A 27,007-nucleotide genomic window follows, 5' to 3' on the forward strand; every position below is an offset into this window, starting at 1 on the left:
AATTACCATTAAATTCAACCTTACTGGAGATACACAGAACCCCTTTTATCTCCCCATTCTCTTGACCTTTAATCACCAAAATTTAATAACATCAATCCCCTTAATAACTAAACCACCCTGCAAGATTTCAGAAATTTTCAACAAAAAGCACAGGAGTTATTAAATCACTATCGAAATAAAATATGTATGGAACTGTGTCTTCTATAAATATGCAAAGTTATGTAAATCTGTTGTAAAATACATATATGTAAGTTACATCCAAGCTTTTAGTTATGTAGAGGCTGGACTTGACAGGAAAATTTTATTCAAAAAATTTTTCGGAAAAAAAAAGATTGCTATGGATATGATTATATCCTTTTCCACGGACTTGCTTCCTTGTTTGNTAGAGTATTGCATTGAGTAATGGTAAGAATAATATATTTTAGCAGTATTCAGAATTAAAAATATAACACTGTCCTATAACAAAAAGAAAAAAAAAGAGAGAAACAAAAAAGGGTTCCAAATTTACTGTGATGCAGACGATATTAATAAAATTTATTTTTATGCTTAACATGTAATCTTTACAAAAGTAATTCATTAATATCTATATTATGCTGTGAATGAATATAGATGCTTATCAAATGAAAGCAATAAATTAACTTACTTTAATTATTTTTATTTTGTTTGCAGCTATTGATTTAATAAATTATTTTATCTAAAAATTTTATTGTTAACATAAATTCTAAAATAATTTTCTGTTCTTTATTTATTAAAGAAGATATTTTGTAAATTCTTTTTCTATAATCAATTTCTTAAATTTAAAATATTTTTTGCTGTTTTTTTTTTCAATTAAATTTACCTGTTGTTTTCAATTTAATTATTGTTTTATTTTCTGTTTTTCTATGCTGTCTTTCTTTTATTTTTGCACATTTATTATTGACAACTGATTTAGGTTCTACACCTCACTGTAGTGTCATACTTTAGGAAAACTGCACAAAGTGTTGGGCTCTATTCTGTATCAGAAAGGAATTTTGTAAGTGAAAAAAATTCATGTTATACATCAAGTTAATTTTTCTTAAATAATAATGTGATAGTACATGTAATAATTTTAAAATTTATTTATAAAAAATATAACATTTGATAGAAAATTTTTAATGATTTTTAGTTAATTGTTTTTGTCATTAGAAATATATACATATTAGTTTTTTATGATAAATGATATAGTTAATGTCTAATTTTGATTCAGATTCAAACTAAAAATAAAAATTTGTATTATATTACATTTTTATTTTTTAAAAATATTTCTATAAAAATTAAATTCTAAACACTTAAGTGTTGCAGGAGACATTTAATGCTGAATAATAGCATTTGGCAAATTCAAATTAGCAATTTGTATCTTTCATTTAAATTTATCAGTTAGCTCAGTAAATAAAATTGCAAAGCTAAAAATTGGAAGTTGTTAATTTTGAAGAAAAATAAAATTATGAGAGAAAAGAGTTTGAAGAAAATACATTCTGTATGGAATTAAAAGTTTTTATTTTTTAATTTATTTAGTGTTTATTTATTTTTATAATTTTATTTTTAATGAAGATTAGCACCTTCTACCAGTAGAGAATGATTTTATATATTGAGTCAATTAAGAACTTTAAATAAAATTTTGGAACTACTACTATTTTTAATGTGTATAATAGACACTTATTATGTTAGGACATTAACATTTTTGATTTCATACATTGCATAGAAAAGCTCTTAATCTAAATTTTGACATTGAAAGATTGTGAACTACTGTAATTTCATGCAGATAATCCCTCGGGGATATATTTGAAAAATAATTTGAAAGGGGTGTAGGTTATATGCAGGTTTTAAATTCCAACTGAATTAAAGTTGATCCTCACTATACAACTCGCCACTGGCAAGCAATCAATCAATTGGACTGATGATTATCTATTTATATGTTTGTGAGAAATGATACCAAATGTTTAACTACATTCTCCAATGTTTTTAAAATCCTGATCTATTTTGATGGATTAAAATTTAATTTTTTTAAATAAATAACCCACATATCTGATAAAGTGAATAGCCTAATTTTAGGAATCCCATATTAAGGAATCAATTTAACACATTTTGGTCTATGGATGAGTCTTGTTTGTCAAGCCAATTTTCTCTAAAACTTGAAGGACAAATCTCACATGTTCAGTTTTATGTTATTTGATGGAGCTATATGGTTTAGACCAGGCATGGCCAACATACGGCCCACGGGCCAGGTTTAGCCTGTCTAATGAATTTATGCGAGCTGCAATTAATCTTTCAATATTAGCTACTCAAGTCTGAATAGCTCAATGAAAAATTCTGATGCCTAAATAATAAAAAAAAAAAAGGTCAACAAACTCACTGTGCATTTAGAGTTAACCCTCCATTACAAATCTCTTAAGTACAGCGTAGAATGTTGATAAAGCATGATAATGTGAAAAATGTATCTGTAATCTCTATGTACAATTCAGTCTCTACGGGGTGACACCACAATGAGATCTTGCACCACTTCAAAATCTTCCTAGGGCAGCCTCTGGTTCGGCCCGTGAAAAAAGTTTTCTTTCCAATTCGGCCCGGTGGCAAAACCTGTTGGCCACCCCTGGCTTAGACTCATCTATAATTGATGTAGGAAGTATGCTTAATGAAAAATTTATTATTTTCACTGCTAAAGCATCATGCATTGTTTAACATTTTCATGTTTTATAAAATTTCTGCATACAAAAAGTTATCAGTTGATTAAGGTTTACATTTATAAATGATAATCCCAGGTCAGAAATACAATTGAAAGCTTGTGTTGGCCCCAAACTAAGTGCCAAATAAAATGTTTTTTTAACCCAGTTGGTGTCAGACTTTTTTTAAATTTAAAAAAAGGCTTTTTTTTTTCTTTTTAATCATTATTCTGTTAATTATTTCATGTTACAGAAAATACAAAGAAACAAATTTCAAGATATGACATAATTATTATTAGTTTTTTATGATTTTTTTTTTAAATAACAAAAAACACCCCTCCCCTTCAGTCTGCTGGGCATTTGCATGAGGTTACCCTCAGTCCAGAAATTTTTATATAAATGTCATTAAATATATTTCTTTCTAGTTGTCACTTTCTAAATTACTACTAAAATTATAAGTTGAATTTTTTTTTAAAAAAACATTTTATTTATTTATTTATTTTTAAATAAATAAATAAATAAAATGTACATATTCCAGTACATGGTATTTGGAAAAGACATGCAAATTCATTATGAAGTATAATTTATTAAAAACTTAATGCAAGATAATGAGACTACTCATGTGAATAGCATAATATATTTTCAAAAAATTTCTAAGACAAAATTTACTGAGGACCTTTTGTTTAGCAGTTCAATAAATTCTAGAATGAACTCTGAACATGAGATTTGGCCAATAGCTGTTAGGACTTGACATGAAATTTAGCATGTAGCTGTTTGGAACTTCAGCTAATTTTTTCTTCATCTTGTTAATCAATCCCTGATTTAATTTTGCATGTCATCCATTGGAATAGATCAGTGTTTCTCAATGGGGGCGATATCGCCCCCATGTGGGAGTTTTTCCGTGTTGAGGGGCGATTAGTAACAATTTATATTTTGGGAGCGAAAAACAATTTTCTGGGCGATATAGTAAAATATTATATTAAGAATAATTAGATATTTTATTCGTTATATTGTACAATAATTAAACAAATAACATTATACTAGTCACTAGTCTATTCAATGCGAATAGACTAGTGACTAGTATAATGTTCTATTCTACGAATTTGACGTTAGTCTTGGCCCTCGGCATAGGAATTTTGAAGTAAAGGGGGCGATACTACGTTGAAGGGGGCGACGATTCATTAGAGGTTGAGAAACACTGGAATAGACAGACCAGAGCTGTATTCTGGTCATCGTCTCTCATCTCTCACAAGCTGGTCACTGATTGGCTAATCATTTGTTACGTCTCGAGAGATCATTGCATCTCTCTAGATGTAATTCTGGACAACTTTTTCTCTCTTTGCTTCTCTCGTTTATCAGAGACAAGCCTCAATTTTGTTATATCCAATATGGACAACTGGATGCTACTCGTGCTGTACAATCGCATTATAAAACATTCTCTATCTCAGGAAAGAATATTTCGAGAGAGAAAATGCTTCTGATTGTTTTCCAGTGCCTACTCTGAAACTCCACTGATTCCATTTTTTTTTTTTTTTTCTTAATTATTCTACATCAATTACTGAACTATCGAATATGATGTTAATCTTACTTAAATAGTTAAGGAGCAATTAGATGGTAATATTTCGAAAAATATCTAAGTATGCAGAAAAAATTACACCACAATGCATGCTTTTCTAACTTAGGTTATTAAAATTTTTATTTGTTAAGAGACAAATTGACATTACAATCTAAAAATGTTATAAAACAAAAAAAAAAACATAACTTTGTCAAAATTACATGGTTTATTTGAACATGTGATCTATGATTACATACTCTGCATTTTCAAAAATTTTACAATTTCAATTGGTTAAAATTCTATACCGTGTTGCACTCACAGATAACCTGAACATGTATAATCAACCAAATAGAATCATGACGTCAACAACAAAGACAAGATCATTACAAACGACCAGAATCGCCACTGTGTATGAGACTAAATAATCTCTTGCTTTGACATCATTTGTCAGTGAAAGAAGAGACGAGAGATAAGTGACCAGAATACGGCTCCAGTTCTATATGATAAGCCAATATTGGCTTCCCAGTTCTTGATAAGCCAATATTGGCTTATCAAGTTCAATTGGTCAAAGTTGAGATACATTTAGGAAGATTGTTTTCTTCTGGCACAAAATTGATGTCCAACTCAATTTGCTTTGCATAAGTCTGATATGCATAGTGAGCAGTGGTGAGATTGGGTCAATAAATGTATTTTTCATTATCTTTTTCATAGATTTGTCTGATATTCCATATCTTTTGGTCAACAAGTTATAACTGAGACCACCTTTGATATTGGAGGTAGGCATAAGACTGTGCTTGTCTTTGTTGTTCAATTACACCTTTGGTTGACCTAACAACTTTTTACTGCTGTCTCAATTTTTCTCTGTTTATTTAGGATTTTGTAAATTCACTTTTATTTGAAACAAGAAGTCACAAGATATGTAATGATGTTTGACTTTTTTTCATGTCTGGATAAAGCTTACAGAAAATCGGTATTTTTTTGCCTACTCTGTTTCTGCTTATCTCCAGTCTTTGTGATAATTCTGTAAAAAATAACTACATATTTATTATTAGATGAAAGCAGATGCATTCTAATTTACAATTTAATTCTACTCTTGCACATGCAACATGAATCCAAGAATACATTGAAATTTGTTTACATTTTTTCTGAATAGCATATTTAATGTAATTCCAACTGAAAAAATAATTTAAAATATTTTATGAGAAACATAAAGAAAATTTTTTTGAAATATGACTGCATCTAATTTAAAATTTGAATGTATTTAGAACATAACTGCTATCTTTGTTTAAATATTATATAATAATACTGGTACCAATTATTGAATGAAAATGAATTAATTAGAGCTGAAAATTAAAGAGTGAATATTGAATTATAAATTAAACTTAACTATTCAAAATGCAATTTGGTTTTATATCATTTAACTACTGAAATTAAAAGATTTCTATATATATATATATATATATATATATACATATATTTTTCTATTTTTTAATACNTATTATTAATTTGAAAAGCATTTTAATATGTATTAATTTTGTATGCTTGCTTTAGCTTGAAAAGATTTTTAGTAAAGTTGCTCATAAAGGTCATATGTTGAAAAGGAAAGAGAAGGGTGAAAGTATTGGAAAGGTATGTTGTTGTAATTTTTGTTTTTGTTAAATTTTTTTGTATTTATTTTATAAAAACAATAAGGTATGAAAAGTTTTAATTAATTTATAAGTAATTTTTATAAGATCTATTTTCCTTACTAAATCTAAATTCATCTGAGCAACATATGATATCCTTCAAAACATTACCTAATAAATACTTATATTGAATATGAAGAGATATGTTTGAAGATTAATATTTGTGATAAAGGTTTAGTGTATAATAAACACTGAATACTAAATACTCTGTTGATATTGATGTTAGAATCTGAAAACTTAATTAATGTGTGCAAATTTAAATTATCAGTGGACACTTTGTCATTGAGAACGTTTAATAATTAGTAAATTTTATTTTATTTAATTTTGATGTGTTTGGGAAGAAAACTATTGTACAGGCATATTCCAGGTTATGATAAAATAAACCGCAGATACGACCGTCATATATTTGTATCCCTCCCGTGATCCGACTAAGCTATCCCCACCGATACAATGCTTCATTTGTTCCAAGTATTGCCACTTGTCTGGTTTTTGCATTATGTCTGGATATCCAGTTGAAGACCAAAAAATGTCTGGGTTTTAACAAAATTTGGCAAATTGTCATTAATTAATTATTTTTGAATAATACAGTAGAGCATCGTTTATCTGAAAGTCAGCTATCCGAAATGTCGGTTATCCAAAAGAATTCCAGTCGGCAAATTTAAATTTTCGCTAGTGCTGTGGCGCTGCAATCTTTGGCTATATCTCGGACTACTCCAATATTTTTTTTTGTTGATGTGTGTGTTTTAGCTGGCAGCACTGGCACTTTTGTGTGGTGTTTTTCCGAGGACTGTGTGTCATGCTGAAACAAACTTTTTTGATACTAGATTAACTTCTAAAGTATAACTTTTTTTGTTTTTATATTTTTCAATATATTTATTTTGTTTGTAAAAAATAAAGAAATAATTTTAACGATACAATAGCCACGATTATTATTTTAAAAAGTTTATGTTAGGCTTAACATCGACGAAAATTCAACGCGAAGCGACAGGCAACGGAGAAAAATTTCAACACAGGATAGGTTAATATATTTTTTCGTACATAATTGGTTATCCGAAAAATAAGTTATCTGAACAACCTCAGTTTCCAATTGATTCGGATAAACGACGCTCTACTGTATAGTTGATTTTACACATTGTAAGAATAGTGGACAATTGTGGATGCTAATCTCAAAATTTGTAAAGTATAATGTAGATGATATTGAAACTTCTGATATGTTAACTAATCAAGTTTTTCAACAGGAGAGGAGATTGAATTTAGAAATTGAACAGCTCATTGAAACCCATGAGGAAAAATTAGTAAATGCACAATTGATAAAGATCCTACATGAAGAAAATATTCTAAGGATGACTGATGAAGACACAGACATTGATCCAACACCATTCAAAACATTGGAAATTAAAGGGATTGCATTAATTTAAAATAAAAATCCAGCAACAAGTTGCTTAACTTTCCTGGCAACATTTAGTGGTGCCTTCTGTTACGATATTTTATTTTTGAAACTTTTATATTTTTAACTCTAATAAAATGACAAAAAGTTTAATTTTCAGGGTAGGGACAGGTTTTTAAAAAATTGTAAATGCTAATAATGAGTAAAATTACCATTAAATTCAACCTTACTGGAGATACACAGAACCCCTTTTATCTCCCCATTCTCTTGACCTTTAATCACCAAAATTTAATAACATCAATCCCCTTAATAACTAAACCACCCTGCAAGATTTCAGAAATTTTCAACAAAAAGCACAGGAGTTATTAAATCACTATCGAAATAAAATATGTATGGAACTGTGTCTTCTATAAATATGCAAAGTTATGTAAATCTGTTGTAAAATACATATATGTAAGTTACATCCAAGCTTTTAGTTATGTAGAGGCTGGACTTGACAGGAAAATTTTATTCAAAAAATTTTTCGGAAAAAAAAAGATTGCTATGGATATGATTATATCCTTTTCCACGGACTTGCTTCCTTGTTTGGAGGTGACACATCGAATGTGTCACTAGGAATCAAATGCAAAAATCGGCATTGGACGTGAAGGACGATTTTACCAAAAAAGGACAAGCGTTGCGAGGGGGAGGACCCCTAAATAAGGGAAAAGGTCTGATGGCCCGACAGGAGAGTTTTTCCATCCTCGAAGGTTGTTCGTGTGTGTACACTCGGATACACTTCACTGCCGATGCTCCTTCAATAGCCAGTGATCAGAAGCTTAACCACTGATAGCCAATGACCCCAAGTACCCACCAAGGACATGTCTCCATCGAAAAAAGACCCAAATCAAGAGAGCGCTCTTCAGGTAAATACCACGTGCGAACATTTGTAAACTCTCTTTCGCTTAAAGCATATGTGTAATTAGTTTATATAATCAACAAACAGGTATTATTTTCTATAATCGAATTGTAAAGTGCACTTCTTTAGCTTAATTGGTCTCCATCCCGAGTCCAAGCACCTACAAATGTGATGGCTCATGCGAACAAGACAGAAATTGCAGCCATTTAGGTTTCTGTGTATACCTTAAAGACACAGTGGTGTCAGTCCTGACAAACTTGTCATTGCAATGTGGTGTCGACCTTTTGGTCCCGTAGTGTTGAAGCATAGGGGGCGCTTTGTGCATTGTCACAGTTGTATCTTATTTGTTTATTGATGTTATATGCATTTATTTAAAATTCAATTTAAGACATATGTATGAATTAAAATAAAATGTATGTAAATGTATGGGAAATGGATAATTTACAATACAACCATTCACAATACAACCACTAGATGGTATGCATTATGTACATAACCTGGGGTACACCTGTATAGTTCAAATTCATACTTTGATATACAGTAGAGCGTCGATTATCTGAATCAATTGGGGACTGGGGTTGTTCGGAAGATCGATGTTTCGGATAATCGATTATATACGAAAAAATATATTAATTTGTCCCATCTTGACATTTTTCTCCGTTGCGTGTCTCTTCGTGTTGAATTTTCATCGATGTTACGCGTTATGTTCAAAATTTATAAACAGATTTAAGAATTCTTAAATCTGTTTATAAATTTTGAATCGTATACATTCCGTTCCAAATGCATTCGAATTCCTAATTAAAGTAGCCTGATGAAGACCTCGATGAGGTTGAAAACGTTTGCTAAGGTGTAAACACATACCACTGGAGCTGTAAAGGTTGTTTGAAGTGCTGAATTGAATTCTTTCGGATGATTGACTTTCGGATAATCGACGCTCTACTGTATTTATTATAATTAAAATATGGAAGTTTTATTTTAGTTTTAATTTGCCGACCATTAGTTAATTAAGTTAATCATAACAAGAAATTTTTTGCATTGTATTTGGTATGTATTTATCTTTATCATATTGTTGCTCTATCAATTTTAATGTTTATCATTAACTAAATTAATTGTAGGATGAGGCACTTGATATTTCTGACATGGATGACACGACTCTTCTTATCCATCTGTTTGGCCGTAAAGGAAATGAAGATCTCAGCTTCAGAGACTTTTACAGGTTAAATATTAATTTAAATGTTTAAATCCTAACCCATTTTGGCTATTTAATTCCTTGTTTGGGGATGACACATTGAATGTGTCACTAGGAATCAAATGCAAAAATTGCCTTTGGATGTGAAGGACAATTTTACCAAAAAAGGCAAAGTCAAAACAAATAGAGACTGATTTTTTTCTCACATGATAATCATTCTAAGGGCATAGTGAGTGTGTTTTTTTTAAAAATATTTTTCATGGAATTTGATGCACTTCTGTTACCATTTCTGCACAGTCTTTGAAGATGTATTATAAGTCAATTTTTTCAGGCATTCTGAAGAATGATTCATCAGAATTGCCTCTGATGCTTTGACCACTGATAATATGGATGGGAAATGGATTTCCTGTGACTTTAACTTCAGTGCTGGGAATAGGAATAGGATGCCAAATCTGGGCTATATATAAATACATATGGGATGTTCTTGACCAAAAACTCAATCATCACATTAGCAATGTTTGGGACTGCAGCTGTCAACCGTTGGCATGGAGATTGGGGCATTTCTTGTCGATGTGATTCAATAGTGTGTGCAGAACTGACAGGTAGTACTGTTGATGATTGCTCTATGCAATGGCACATATTTGTATACTATTTCTTGGTAATCAATGATGATGATAATCATTACTTTGCCTTCTAATACTGCAACTTTTGTCTTCTTTGAGTCAAAGTAAATTTAAACACAAAAATTCTCACCTAAATGCTAATTCCAGCAGTAATTGAACAAAAATTTGGAACACAGCTGTATTTGACGGTTAGAAGTTTTCAAATGATAGAACTGTTTTTTTGTGTGTTTCATACATTCCTGAGGAGGACCTCTAAAAGACAGCTGAAAACATTCAAACATTAAAATTTTTGTTCAATTACTGCTGGAATTAGCATTTAGGTGTGAATTTTTGTGTTTAGTATATACAGTAGTTCCAGTTTACTTGTGCTAGTTTTTTGTCCAAAGTAAATTTACTCAGAGACATGCTATAGCTTTGTAAATTTCAGATCACTTATTCAGGAAAATCTTGCATCAGGATCTTTGCTTTCAGCCTTATAAACTGCAAGTAATGACAGAACTTAAGGTCCAATATTTGAATGCATGCAAACAATTTTGCACGATCTACTTCTACAGAATCCAAAAAAGGTACAGTCATTGATAACGTTTGATGAAGCTCACTTTGAGTGAAATATGTGTTACTGGAATTATGTAAATTTACAGAACTGCACAGTGCATGTCACAGTGTCGAGTTGCTGTCATTGGAATAAATAATCAGGCCTTGTTTTTTGAGAATAATGAGGGCCACACTGTGAATGTTAATATTAATAGTTATTGTTATTTCATGATGCTGCAAGACTTCTTGCTTCCTTAATTACATATGCACACATGGATACAAACACTGTGATCCCAGCAGGATAGCACAACAGTGCACATGGCAAGAATTTGCATGGATTTGTTGCAACAAGCCTTTCCGTAAAAAGTAATTTCTTGATATGGTGATATATCCCTTGGCTGTCCCAGTTCCTGGATCTGTTATCCATTGATTTCTTTTGTGGGATACCTGAAGCAAAGAGTCTTCCAAATATGTTCTGCCATCAGTTTAGAATTGAAAGACCATATCAGAGTTGTCATCACCACTATTCCTGGAGATATGTTACAAGAAGTAATGAATAGCTTCCAGTTTCTAGAAGATAGTGTAGTGTTTCAGGAGTCATATTCAAAACTAGATAGGCAAATGGCACTCTCACTTGACTCACTTGACTACTATTTGGTGCTGAATGTAGTAAATAAATAGCATTTGTTCACATACAATGGGTGTTTTAAAATACGCTAAGAATATGGCTGAATCCTGTGTATATTTATTTTAAAATTTTTTGAAAAGATTGAAATATAAGCTTATACAAGAAAACCTGTCTAAATAGAAAACTTTGAAATGGAATGATTTGCTTTGTTATTATACAGTAAGCAGAAAATCTGTCTAATGTGAAAATGGAAGACATTTTGGATATCATTTGCATAACATAACCTGAATAAATTGAAATTTTTTGGCATCACAACTGCTAAATTTTAAAAGCCAAATTCCATTGCCATGGAAGTGGTTTTATATATGCTAAATATCTGCATTAGACAAAACTGCTTAGCAGTTCATACATATGCTTGAAAAATGCCAATTCATAATTCTTTGAGAGAAGTGTTATCCCAGAATTCTGTTTGAGTCATAAATGTGGCTTACTATGGTCACTCCTCACTTAATGACTGAGTTCCATTCCTATGACTAGGTTGTTAAGTGAATTGGTCATTAAACAAGAAGCTTAATCATTTTTATTTATTCTGGATAAAGAAAAGATCTAACGTGTTTCCCCGAAAATAAGACAGTGTCTTATATTAATTTTTGCTCTGAAAGATGCGCTAGGTCTTATTTTCAGGGAATGTCTTATTTTTTCCATGAAGAAGAATTCACATTTATTATTGAACAAAAAAATTCCCAAGTCAAACTTAGATGAGAGTGACGTATATCCGGTCGTGTCGAATTGAACTTAAATAAAACCAAAGTGAACTTACGAAGTTCCCGTGCTGGAGTGGACTTCCCACTCTCTCTTCAACTTAACCTTTTTATAGCATCGACATCAGGCTCGATGACCAATTAGTATTTATTGAACCATAGCACTATGCAAATGTGATGTGGCGTGATTCCCAGCTGACCAATTAGCCATCACCAGCCGTAACATTATGCAAATCTGTGATACCCAAGCCATAGTTTTATGCAAATCATGCTGTGTGGCGTGATTGTCTGCTGACCAATCAGTGGCTGTACTTTCAAAAAGCCAACAGCCACTTTCAAGCATCTGTCAATGATCGTTACGAGTAAAAAAAAACTTTGCTAGGTCTTACTTTTGGGGGGAGGCCTTATATTTAGCAATTCAGCAAAACCTATGCTAGGTCTTATTTTCAGAGGATGTCTTATTTTCGAGGAAACACGGTAAAGCAGTAGTTCCCAAAGTGGGTGCTACTGCCCCTTTGCAGGCAGTGAGTAAATCTAAGGGGGCAAAATACAAGCAAGTGGGTGGCAGGGGATGCTGGAGTACTGCATAGTACTGAACACTAACTATAGGTGAGGAGGTTGAGGTCACTGACAATCTTTCTCTTTCCTCTGTTAAAACAGGTAAGAAGAAACATTGCATTTAATGATTTCAGATGTGGAGGACAGTGTATACTAAGTGTGAGTATCATAGAAAAGTTTTTCTAAGAATATTTCCAAGCCTTTCTCACACAAGAGAAAATGGGTTAGGGGGCATTGGGGTATGGTTGGGGGCATTGGATATAACTTCACAGAACCAAGGGGGCATTGGCTCGAAAAAGTTTGGGAATTACTGGTCTAAAGGAAACTAAATAAAAATACAATCAGCAAAAATTATAAGAATAATGTACCAAAAAAATTAAAATTCATTCATAAAAAAAAAAATACATTCAGATTAATATTTTAGTTATTAAATCCTTCAAATGTGGTGTGCAATAAAGTACAAATTTATAAACAAAACATTCACTTTGGAGAATGTGAATGCTTTCTGTAGCAAATACTGTCTGATTATGCAAATGAGACTAAGAGTGAGAAAGGGGATTTCTTGCACTAAATCCAAGCAGGTAAATCATTAAGTGAGGAATAACTTTAAATCCAAGATGCATGTTTAGCATATCAGCATTTATTTATTTTCATGACTGCCATTACCAGTTTTATCCAAATAATAACCACTCTCAAATTGTAATCATATCTTATCCTTAAAGCTTGAAATATATTATATACAGTAGATGTACTTTTTAATTATTTTCTTATTACTGGTATATAGAAAGTAACAATAATTATAAAGAAGCATACTCTAGTTGTTATTTAAAGTATAGTTTGTTTTAAAAATCAAACTTTCATAAAATACTTTATTAATATCAGACACAAATGGGCATGTGCAAAGGAAATAATAACTCAAATAGTAATTGCAGAGAAAATATGTAGTTTAAAATAATGACTGTGGCTATTATTGAAATAAAACTGGTATATTGAAAAAGAACAAAAAACAATGATACTAGTTTAAAAAATTTATAAACAAAGTGTACATGTTATTTGCCACAAATGCAAATTCAGATAATGTTACAACCCAAATTTCATACTGAAATTTTGATACTGTGACTTAGCTTTAAATTATAATTAATGCTATAATTTGCAAGTTGAAATCATGTTTGACTTAGGAATAGAATTAGTCTATCAACTTTTTCTTCATTCAAATTGTAGTTTCATGTCTGGAAAGAAACTGCATTAATATAATAATTGCTGTTTCTCCCCAGCTCTCCAGAAAAGTTAACTCATTTTCAGGAGTGAGAATATTAAAATATATGCAAAATTTTGTAGAAAACAACATTACTTGATAAAAATCTAAAATAGCAGTTTTTGGTGTATTGTTTCCAGTATGCATATTTTTGCAGCCTATGCACTTACAGAATAAAAATACCAAGTATTGGACATCATTCTTCTTAAAATATGTTAAGGTCACTCAGTCAGTAGGCAAGATTCTTCTCATGATATTCTGTTATGCCAAAGACGTGCAGTTGCTGGACTTCCTAAAAAGTGGAACTTTGAATGCCAATAGGTGTAACATATTGAAAAGACTGAAATTGCCATTCAGTGAAAGAAATCAAGCCTTCTCAGTTTAGAGGTCATTCACTTGATAACAATTGAGGGCAATGCAGCAGTGACAGCATCCCTTGATACCAAATTCAGTTGGGAACATCTCAACCACCAACCTCTATTGTCTTACTTTATGCCCAACAATTTCCACTTCCTTCCTAGCTTTGAACAAGGCACTAGTAGGACAGCATTTCATCAGCAATGAAGAAATGTAAGAAGCCTTCAAAACTTTGTCCATTTACAGGGTACAGTTTTCTATGTTAGCGATTTCTCTTTAACCTGGTGAAGAAATATGATTGTGGCCAACCTGGCAACACTTACCATGCCCCTAGTTTTAGTCTTTTGTCTCCTGGACAGCCAGTCAGACCACGTGCATGGTACTGCTGACACTCTCTGTACTTGAGTCCAGAATAAATTTGTTTTACCTGTTAACATCTGTATTTATTTGGTCAAGAACCCAAAGTGGTGAGCTGGATGTGATCACAAGAACTTATTTACCCAGTTCTGTGAGTATTTTTATTAGTTATATATTTCCGTCCTGATCAAGAGCAAAGACCCTGTCAAGGTAGCACAATTATCGGTGAAAATTCACTCTTTTGGAGAAAGAACGTTAGAGTATGGTTTACACAGGTGGAATCACAATTCGCTGTCTCTAATATCACAACAGAGGTTATGAAATACCATCATGTACAGTAGACCCCCCTATAACACTGTAGATAATTCCGTGTTATACGAATTCCATGTTGTATGAGTCACTTAGATTTTACAAATACGTGAGCCGTTCACAGCCAGGCACACGTATTTGTAAAATCTAAGTGACTCGTACAACATGGAATTCATATAAAACGGAATTATCAACAGTGTTATAGGGGATCGACTGTACTAGGATCACTTGACTGTGAAATAGCCAAATTGGTCACCGATCTAATATCCCAACGTTGACATGCATGCCCTACACAGACCTAAAAATGCGATTAATCAACTAGTTTTTTACTCGCTACATGGTTTAACACATCCAGGAATGAGGGGTTCAGTGGATCTGGTCAGCAAATGCTTTATTTGGCCATCAATGAGGAAAGATGTCATATTGTGGGCTAAAACCTGCATCCCATGTCAGAGAGTTAAAGTAGAAAGACACACTGACAGTGCAGTGGGGACCTACAGCCAAGTCGATCGCCATTTTTTTCACATAAACGTGGATATAGTGGGCCCCTTGTCATCTTGCCAAGGTTTTACTTATCTAGTCACAATCATAGATAGATTTTCACGTTGGCCAGAAGCCATACTGGTGGCTGACATCTCAGCTGAGACTATAGCCAATGTAATCCTTTCTACATGGATTGCACACTTTGACATACCACGTATTATAACCACTGACAGGGGTCACCAGTTTGAATGCCAACTTTTTGCTGTTCTCACCAAAGCCCTGAGAATTAATCACATTAAGACAACAGCTTACCACCCAGCCGCAAACGGAAAAATTGAACAGTGGCATCATCTGCTCAAGTCCTCACAGAGCTCAGCTGACTGATAATTGAGTTGCTAAACTCCCAACCATCCTCTTGGGGCTAAGATCCTATGTCGTCCCCAACTATAATACTACAGCAGCAGAGATCACGTACAGCGAACCCATTGCACTGCCTTCTGATCTCTTCACTGACCATGAGACTACTCCCACCAGTAATTTTCCTACCTTGATCTGCAGGTTGAAGGATCATATGAGGTTGATTCACCTGGTCAGAGATGTCCACCACTCATCTAAAAATATATTTTTACATCCTGAGTTGATGACTGCCTCACATGTCTTTGTGCATCATGCAAACCATTACAACCAATCTATGATGGCCCTTTCCGTGTCTTACGACGCTCAGAGAAACACTTTGACTTAGATACACCTCGAGCGAAGCAAACTGTTTCAATCGACCGCCTCAAACCCACTTTTTTCTGAAAGTTGCAACTACCCTCCGCATTCTCCAACAGTGACGATGGACCTGTGAATAGAAATGACCACCCACCAGATGAGACCATGCAAATCCAGCCACCTTGCCCACTGACAACTTGTTCTGGACGAACTGTACGTTTCCCTTCTAAGTTCCTGAGCATTATCACTGGGGAGGGAGTATATGGCCAACCTGGCAACACTTACCGTGCCCCTAGTTTTAGTCTTTTGTCTCCCGGACAGCCAGTCTGACCACATGCATGGTACTGCTGACACTCTCTGTACTTGAGCACAGAATAAATTTGTTTTACCTATTAAGATCTGTATTTATTTGGTCAAGAACCCAAATGATAAATGCATCAATATAGGATATGACTATGTCAAAAATACCTCTTACTATCCATAATATACTTGGTCTTCAGAATAAAAATTCCTGTTAACAGCAGACTCAAGAAACTTATTTTTGGACTATTACTAGTATAAATTATTGTAGCTAGATTAAATACATTAATTTTCAATAATGTGATAATTTTTGTCACTTATGTATATATAGATTCTTCAATTTATATAATATATAGGTTTATATAAAGTTATAAAAATATGTATTGTGTTTCTATATTGCATCATAAGGATGTGAAATATAATCTAATATCTTTTTATAAAAAAGAAAGTTACTGTTTAAATTAACTATTTAAGCCTGAAAAATTTCTTCATAATTAATAGTCAACTATTAAAATGCATATTTTAATAGTTGACTATTACATGTTGTATTACATATTGTAAACAAATGAATATTGGTACTAATCACCGCTATGTAACACTTATAACTTCAGCATGCTACTACAGATATTTTCAAGTAAAACTTATGTCTAACAACTTATTTAACATAGAGATTAACATAATAATAAAAATTTGGAATAATGGTAGACTATCTACACCGGAATACTGTAACACAACCACGTATCTATAAACCTTTTACATGCGTGTTTCATCACACTCTACAATTACAATACAAACATTTTTGAACTGTTATGGTTCTTCTTCAGGTAACAATCTCCTAACGGAATGTGGTTCAACATTGTTAAGAAATACAATCCGGAATGATGTCCCGACCCGATGGCATCACTACGGACTCGCGCATTATGCATATGTTCTATCCTAGAGATTTATCTAATAGGGCCTGCCAGACCATCGATAGAGTAATTTCATCCTTGTAGTTAATGCAATTACATTCTTTAAACGTGTTTAGGCATATGTTGAGCACTTCCAGCCATCTGAGATGGTTCGTGCGGTGGGTGGTGTGAATGACCTTTGCTTGAGAGAATATGGGTTCTATGTCAGGTCTGAAGAATATACAGCCAGAGCTGTATTGGTTCTTTCATGGTTAATATCTGCTTTATGCTCTTTGATCCGGGTTACGAGGGGGCATTTGGTTGATCCTATGTAGATCATGTTTCTATCACAAAGGCAAAAGAATGTTAGTGTTCTACTATCATATTGTATGTAACAGTACTATCTTGGTGTTGTTCTGTGTAAACTATTAATGTAGAATATTTTATTGTAGGAATTCATTTTAGCTTGAAAGTGTTTATTATTAGACATATGTACAATAAAGTTCTTATCAACATAGTGAAGATTTTTAGCAATTGCTTAAATGTTCTTTATAGATTCTATAATCTGTATCCTGCAAAGATATGCAAAGAAGGATATATATATATAGCATTTATACAAAGATACTCTGATTGGCATCTCAATGAAAGCAATTGTCCTTATTATACACTTTCAGTATAAGCTAATGAATACCATATCCATGTTTAAGGTCTAATCTAACAGTAGCTACCATATTTTTAGGGGTCAACATTTTTTATTTTTAATAACTTTTTTAAAATCAAAATTTGTTATATATGTTTTTATATTATTTTATTCAAAAATGACTTAAAATTCCTATATGTTTAAAAATTACAATTGTAAGTGATCATGAAATCACATATATTCTTTTATTATAGATTTATGGATAATCTCCAGACAGAAGTTCTTGAATTAGAATTTACGGAATTTTCTCGAGGAATGCCAACCATATCTGAAGTAGATTTTGCTCAAATACTTTTGAGATATACTTATATTCACAGTAGTGATTATGAAGCTTATATACAAAGAGTACAAGAAAGAATACCAGATGAAAAAGTAAAATATAAATTTAAATTTGGATATTTTTTGGAAATTGAAAATATATTAACTTATGATCACATGTAATAACAGTGATTTTCTGCACCTGCTAGTTTTTTGTAAGCATTTTCCACAAAATTGACTTATTTAGTTGTGCTTCCATCACGTCCATCTAAGCGTGCAAAAATTTTGGTGAAAAAAATTTTTTTATGCTTATAACAAGCACTCAGAAAATCTGCCTTACATGTGTGATTGTGATTTATCTTTATTGTCATGTGATTGCATGCATAAGTTGTTATAATAATACATGTTTGTTTCTCTAATTTTATTTTTGGTGATGACATTAGGTCACCAAAAATGACATTGTGGAGGTTTTTACACAAGAGGTAATTATAATATTATGGATGTTTGTCAGTTATGCATGACATAATGATGTGCATACTGTAGTCTGTAAGTCATAAGACCTTGAATTCTTGTTTCAGTAAAACAACCTGGGACATTATGACCTTTAACAATATAAATGTTTTTGTAGCTTCTTTCTCAGAAAGTACAGAAAATCTTTTTCTGCTCCTTCTGAGAAATATGTCAGCTTTCCTGTCATTTATTTCCAGCTGTACTCATTTCACATTAGCTCACACTATTCAAAGTTTGAAGGGAGCTCTGTGGGACATTATTATGTGGAACATTATCAGGGACATCATTCTGAAAAAAATAACTTGTAAAGTATGATGTTGAAATTTGGCATGTGCAGAGAAGACACATTATACAATTTTTCAGAATTGTCAAATGCAAAACATGGCATTTATGTGCAGTGTAATTACATGTGAAAAATCAGTGGAAAATTGCTGCCTTACATATGTGATTGTTTAAAAGAAACTGCATGTGATCACAGGTTAATTGGAAAAAGTCAAATTGTTTATCTTGATTTTTTGACTTTCCTATTGATTTCAGGAAGGATATTTCTGTCTCATTGATAATATCAGTACATTTTAACTTTGATTTTAAAACTTGTTTTAAATTAATTGTATTAATAAAATGTGCAGTTTAGAACATTTGATACATTATGTTAAAATTGACTTTAAAAAAGTGGTTGTAATAATGTTCAAATTTTAATTATTAAATTTAATATAATGAACCATCATTGTATATAATATACAGTTGATTCTGTTTAATTGGGTTACTGGTTAAATGGGGCAGCCGCTTTATTGGGCCAAATCTCAAAGAATGGAAACCAAACTAATAAATTAATATATAATTTAAATGCTTAATTGGGGCAGTAGCAGAAAAGAATTTAGCAATTTTTGATATATTTTAGGGATCTTTCGAAAATATGTTGACACTACATACACTAATGTCATGTAGGTCTAATGGTTGGCAGAGAAAGCAATTTTGTCTTTCACTTGGACAGTTTGGTCTTTTCCAGAGAGGGTCAGCATAGTGGGACATATCACAGGTACAGGTGGAAAAGTAAACAGGCTGCACCAATAGCATAGCCTTAAAGTAAGGAAGAAATAGTGGGTGAAATGATGTTAGGAGAAGGGTGGGAGGAAAGGAAGTCTAGAAAGATGAAGAAGGAAGTGAAAGTGAGATACATAAGTGCCATGCCGGGTACTGTTTAGTAGGAAAGAAATATAAATTACAAAATTTCCCACATAGAGGAGAACAATTAAATGTAGCTATTTACAATGAAATGTGCTTTTATAATTAATACCTGAATTAAATGGTCACCACAGAAGTGGTGTTACAGAGAGGATACGGCAAGACAGAGTTATCTGCAGAACTAAAATGAATATCACTCTGTGCTGTTCTGTGATGGATGATGGATCTTCTTAAAGTTGTCCATGGTTGAGATGAAGAAACATTTTTCAGAGCAGTCTATTCTCTAGAAGAAGAAATGGCTGGCATGGCCAGGGATGATTATTTTTAAGGACACTGGTCATTAGTTCAAGGTGCTGTTTGTCATAGCACTGGCAATGGAAGAGGACATGCATAGGAGTTTCATCCTCCTGAGGACAGTGAAGGCATTTACCATCACTGCTACCCAGGAACTGTCTCAGGTATGCATTAAAGTTCCCGTGTCCAGTGATAAGCTGAGTAAGGTGGAAGGTTGGGGTCAGGTGCCAGAGAGAGGAGGAGGAGGTAACCTTCGGGAGAAACTGACGAGTGAGCTTACCAGTTTCACTGGTATCCCACTCATCCTGCCATGCCTTGGCAGTTTGTTGATTGATTTAGTGTTTAGTGATCCAAGAGGTAGGGATCAGAGAGTTATAAGTGAGAGGTGAGCCTTTTGGGAGCCAACCTTGTGAGTTGATTTGCACTTTTATTCAATAGAAACTTATTGATAGCTTTTGTTGCAGGTTAACTAAGAGGGTGGTGATGTCCTTGATGATTTTGAGGTTTAAGTTCCTGTTACAGATCTGGTGAAGAGTCACCTTACTATCTGTGATGATGATAATTCTCCTGCTTTTTAGCCAACTGATGTTGGTGCCAATATAGTCATACCCTCCTTGGACTTAGAACCATCCATATAAATGTTGAAATTGTTGGGGATATTGTCCTTGTTCATGTTGAACTGGGCAGTAATGATTATAGCCAGGTGCAAAAGGTAATGGTTGTTGGCCTTGTCGAAACCATTGATGGAGATTATGTTGTCAAGCTCTTTGATGTTTAAAGGAAGAGTCTTGGATGGAAGTATAGTCCTCAGATTATTGTGGATATTGTTGTTGTTTGCAGAATTGAGGAGAAAGTACCTCCACATCTTCTCTTTGATGAGAAGGTCTATTGGAGGGAGACCAGTGATTGTCAGAAGAGCACTCATGGGAGATGTTCTGTAACTTTTCTGATTGAAATTTCTGCCATACATTGGATATAGAATCATAATAATAGATGCATAGAATTCACAGCATCTGAAGCTGGTGGATTTTATGGATGCTCTCACTGAAGTGGTCCATATCCAAGTAAAGGAAATTGTGCTCAAAAGATGACCATAAGGTGACTTTTGGATGAACCCTTTCCTTTTTCCCTTTTTAGTTAGAACATGTTCTAACTAAAAAGAGAGAAAGGAAAAATCACTCAATCAAGAACAGATCGAATGGTCAACCCCTGTGTATGTCTCTATTAATATTTGGCAACACTAACATGATGTGAATCAGTTATCTATCATCATGAGTCTGGCAAATTTATAGTACAAAAATTTTCTGTATTTTGGTTTAATAAATCATTAAAATAGGTACTATACCTAATTATTATTTTTTACCTGCTTATTTATTTACCTATGTATTACATATTTTATTTTAGAATTTATTATTAGTTTGTTTAATTGGGACAGCTGCTTAATTGGGCCAAAATGGATAAGTCCCAATGTGTCCCATTAAATGGAATCAACTGTATTATAAATTGATAATTATTTCTTTAGATAATTTTTACAGAGGAGAAAATATGATTAATTTTGTAAAACACACACAAATATAAGTAAAATAATAATGAATGATTTGTCTTGTAATATAAATTGTATTATTAGGATATATTTTGAGATGACAACATTTGGAAAATTATTTTAATTTTCTGCTATAAGTAATAGATATGTATATATATTTTAATTTTATTTGAATAAATATACACTACATCCTCGATGTTTGTGAACATAAGTGTTCAGAAATTTGATCATTCATGATTGGAAATTTATACACCAAAGTTTCAACTTTTATGAGAAGTTTCAACTTTTTGGGAAATGGGAGAGTACATACTATTGTAAACTGAAGTTGGTACCTACACAAACTGGATGTTTGAGCAGGTGCAATGCTAAAAGATTACTGCACTCACTCATTTGTATGATGTCTGTCATAAGTTATGTTACTGTTTGGTTCATTTCTTTTCATTTGGCTTAAATAAAATGACTTTTACAGCACTATAAGCCATTGCACAGTATGTTTATTTAATAAAAGCATTTATTTTCTGAAAAGTTTTTAAAACAGCAATATTGTAATTCATTCCAATAAAGTCTTGAATCAAATTACAAATTTAACATTGAAAATAGAACTCAAAGTTCAAGAATTCCATGTTTATGAAGGATTACTTGGTCCCAATTATTCACAAACATGGGGGATCAGTGTAGTAATAATTTAAACTATATGATTAATTAAAAATGTAAAGTAAAAGTTTTAATTTAAATACTTTTAATTTAGGGAATAACATTTGAACAGTTTAAAGCTTTTTGTCAATTTTTAAATAATTTGGATGATTTTGCAATTGCCATGAGGATGTTCACATTTGCAAACCAGCCAATATCACAAGGTAATTTTTGAATTTTTAATTTAAAAATTGAAATGCTTTTTGATTTTCATTACTTCTTAAATAATAAATTAATGACTTTCCACAAATTATTATTTGAATGAGTTATTATTTAAGTAATAATTTGTTGTATTTAAAACTATAAAAGATAAGTGAAAACAAAGCACTTTTGTGCAATATAATAATAATGATAAATGTTTTATTGTATCATTAGTAACATTTTGTTTAATGTATTATTACATAACAAAATGATTGCCTTAAACAATCAGACTATAACTCTGCTAATTTAAATAATTAGCAGAGTTATAGCTTGAGTAATTATTTAATAAATTATTAAAATTATAATTATTAATTTAGTTAAGAGATGGTACCTAATGTCTATCTCTAGTAGCAAATTACTATCAGGCATTGCAATGTTTAATACACTTATGTATTACAGTAGAGCATCGATTATCCGACCCCCGATTAACCGTCACCTCAGTTAACTGACCGCATTCTAGTCGGCAAATTCAAATGTCCGCTAGTGATGTGGCGCTACAATNTGTTACAATCATAATTATTCACAAAAAACATTTAATGCATAAAGTTTATGCATTAAATGTTTTTTTGTGAATAATTATTGGTTTATGCCATAAACAAACAATGCCTTAACCTATATTAAAACAATCTTTTTTCTTGTCTCTATCTTACATAACTTGCACAATCTTTGGTCTGATTCAACAACAGTAATTTTCTCATCTTAAGTAATCTTGTAATTAATTTTAATTTTGACTTACATCTGAAACACATCTTTGTGTCATTCTAACTAGTGAAAAAATAATCAAGTAAAGTCAAAAATTAAAATTATAAAATAACTTTTAAATTATTTGAGAATATTTGCAAGTTTATTACAAAATCACCAGCAGGATGTTCTTTAATTAATAACAAAAATCTGTTTTATTGGAGCTTGTTTACAAAGTGAACTAATTTGATAGGGAATCTCTTGATGATGGATCGATTGTTCAAAAATAGTAGAGTTGTTATTTAATACAGATTTTTGTTATGGTATTTAAAAAAGTTTGAGTTGAGTTCATTATGAATGCTCTTTGTGATTAAATGACCAATGTCCTTTTGTTCATTCATTACTTTTAGACCACACACTCTTTGGATAGAGCAGTTACAATAGTGTCTTTTTAGGATCTCTCATTTGCTTTCAAATAGCCATTGTTGTTTAGTATAGATACTGTTAAGTTTCATTCTTTTGTTTGCTATTTTTTTAATTTGATCAATGTGGTTATGGCCATATATTTTTGGACATGTTTTGCTGACTTGCTGCAGACTACTTTGGACTTTCAGAGAGATCTCCACTAAAAAATAAAATACAAATTAACACAAGTAAAATGAATTCAGAATGAAAACAAATTTTAGTATAATAAAAACTAGGTGGAGATATTGAATGTTCTAGAATTATACAGAAATTCTAAAGGAAATGAAAGCAGTTTAAGCAGGAGCATAAAGAAATATCTTCTGATAACTGTCCTGTATATGTATGAGGTATGGTTGTCAGAAATGTATTCTTAATGCAAAAGATGACAACTTACTTTTGCCTGTTGAAACTACTTTAGAAGATTACAAGACGAATAAACAGAAACAATTGAACAAGAATAACAAATATATTGATTCAGTAGCATAACTATAATATTAAAGGGATCTGAATTAGAAAATACAAATCTACATTTACTCTGTACCTTTATGAATGTAACTGCTAACACTGTAGATAAAGAGTAAATTTTTAGATATTTTATATAGTGTACATGTGTATAAGTACAGATATTGCATGTAGCTTCTTTCTGTGATCCTACAAATGTTAAGGCAATAATCCATCTCACATAAGACTCAGAGTAGAGTTAGAAGTTTTATAAAAGAAACACTCCCAATAAAGGCTGAAACATGTTACATATAAAAATATTTTTAGAAAACAGAAGAGTATTTTTTATATATATTATTATATTCTTTTTCATACTTCAGGAACTAACAAAATCACACTGTGGAATTAACATTTTTTTTGAGACTCTTATCAGCCTCCATACATAAATCTTGCTAAAAGCATCCCTCCAGTATAGAGTGTAAATACCAGTTTTGTTGGTGGATGCGATAATTCTTGAGCATAATTCTAGTAAATTGCATGGCTTTGATGGCACAAAGACTCTAAATTGAGTCAGAAATCTGCACTAAACTATTAAAATGGAATTTGTCTTTGCAAACTCAAACATAGAATGCTTCTGTCTTTTGCCATTTTTTACTTGTGATTACTATCTTTCAAATAGTGAATTATTAAAATTTTTGTATAAGTTTTTTTGTTAAAATTTCTGTATAGTTTAGTGAATTATTCTTGGCTGAGGCTACTTCTGAACACTGCCATGTACAGTACTTAATAAATAAAATTAGGTCTGGCATTATGAATAGTTCTGTACATAAATAGTGTATACAGTAGAGTCTTGTACAACGTGCAAATAAAGCAAGCAACACCCTCAAATTTTGTCAGAGGTATATGTATTTTTTTCAACTTATAGGCCAAGGTTTAAACTGCCATAAATTGTGTGATAATGCAGGTTTCGATAACGCAATTTCCTATAATGCATAACGTTGTACGGGACTCTACTGTATGTGTGTGTTCAGTAGAATAGCAAAGGAAAGTTTATTAAATATCGTAATTATTTTGCATTAAAGTATGCAACTTATTTTTAAAGCAAATTGTCAAATTATACAATTTTTAAGTGTTTTGTAATTAATATTTATTTGAAAGTTCAGAATCTATTTAATACAACTAAGAAAAAAGTCTTAGGATAAAATGAAAAAAATTATTTGAAAATGTGTTCATAGAAAATTTCATCTTCCAATACTTAATTAATTTGTGAATATGTAATACACAGAATGCATTTAGTGGTAATTATATTGAGATTAACACTCTTAGCATATAATTCTAGAATTATTCCCACAGTATTCATTCTATTTAAAACAACATATTTTCATTCCAAATTTGTAAAAATAAAACTGCTCCTGTGCAGTATTAACCTTGTGTCACTGCCACTTCAAGTATTAACTTTTCACCCTTTTCTTACATCATGTTGCTTCCTTTATTTTTGTCATGTTTAATTATATTCTCCCAGTTTCATATTTCCATTCAGATTGAGTGGTCACACACTCAACCTACCATGAGCACAGAAAACAAGAAATCAGATTAATAATTGATGCAACACATATGCAGGGAGTCCCACAAAAAGTGGTACAGAGGTTGGTTAAAGCTTGTCTAAATCAAACAGACAGACAAAAAAAGGTAATCTACTGCTGAAGTAAAAAAAAAAATGAGGTAAAAAAACAGTTTAAAGTGTCAGTCAAAACTGTAGCAGGAATTACAAGTTTATGACCAAACCTATGCACTTGCTGAGAGAATATTTTTAATAACTAATGTTTAATAATTACTCCTTTAGGCCATTATCAGGTTTCCTAAAATCTATATATATTATTTATAAACATCATCATGAGTAATATCAGTATTGTTCTATGTTTTTTTTTTTCCTTTTTGTGAATCACTTATTTTCCTGGCTCTGTTATATATTTGTGGGGTTGAGGAGTTGTAGACACCACTGTGAGCACCACTTGTGGGTCTGCGAGGTGTAGTTGGCCCCAATGTGAGGAAGTGTCGACCTTTCAGTTAAAGAAGAACACGCTCGCTTTTCCTGTGATCTGTCAGGATGACACGAGAAAGCCCTGTTTGTATGGGGGTAGTGGTTTGCTGGATGCAAAGAGACTCACACAGAGACCGAAGTTACGAAATTCTACGCGTTTATTTGAACTAAAACATGCTTACAGATACATCATGTTTCAGCCGTCTGGTCGAAGGGCGTCCCAAACAGAAGAAAGGCGCACTGGATAGTTCCTTTTGATGCTGTAGGTTGTCACACACAACACAAACAACTGGAGGAGATAGTACGTTTCCGATATAGTCTTGGAGGTTGCAGGATGGAAAGTTGTTGCTGGGAAATTGGATCCCTCATTCCTTCCATCCTAGGTTTCAGAGATGTGGGTCTTTTTGATGATCCTCGTCCAGTTCTCTGGAACTGGCGTTCTCGATCTCAACTGCTCCATGTCCTTGGGATCTCGGGTTTTTATAACATTATTCTTCCCAAAATCCTGAGATTTTGGTTGGTCTAAATGTTGGTCCCCTGCGATTCTATTCGTCCCTGGTTTGTTGCCAGGGATGTGATTCGGGCCGCGGGGTTACCAAATATCCCCATCCGGGCCGTTCCCCTCCAAAGTCGGGTCAAGCCCTTTCCCGGATGACGGACCCGTAAATTTTACCTAATGTCTATTTTTCTGTCCTAGAGAGGAGGCAGCTGTCCCAGCCGCCACCCATTCACAGGAGTGTCAGCAGGTTCCGCTTTGAACTCTCTGTTAGGTGACCATCTAAAGTTTCCCCGACAGACGATCCCTCGCTCATTCTCACAATTGACGATCGCGGA

The 27,007-nt window shown here is 32.3% G+C and overlaps 1 protein-coding gene across 1 annotated transcript in view; it reads left to right on the top strand.

The window, feature by feature from the left end:
- Positions 1 to 27,007, top strand: part of LOC111620289 (calcium uptake protein 3, mitochondrial-like) — an 85,389-nt gene that overhangs the window by 37,273 nt on the left and 21,109 nt on the right. The window contains exons 7-10 of the mRNA XM_023362193.1: positions 5,785 to 5,862; positions 9,319 to 9,419; positions 18,056 to 18,233; positions 22,400 to 22,508. Coding sequence (XP_023217961.1) covers positions 5,785 to 5,862; positions 9,319 to 9,419; positions 18,056 to 18,233; positions 22,400 to 22,508 — 466 coding nt within the window. The remainder of the gene's footprint in view (positions 1 to 5,784; positions 5,863 to 9,318; positions 9,420 to 18,055; positions 18,234 to 22,399; positions 22,509 to 27,007) is intronic.

The sequence above is a fragment of the Centruroides sculpturatus genome, unplaced genomic scaffold (genome assembly GCF_000671375.1).
Source record: "Centruroides sculpturatus isolate CEXI.00-Female unplaced genomic scaffold, Cexi_2.0 scaffold4, whole genome shotgun sequence".
Taxonomy (NCBI): domain Eukaryota; kingdom Metazoa; phylum Arthropoda; class Arachnida; order Scorpiones; family Buthidae; genus Centruroides; species Centruroides sculpturatus.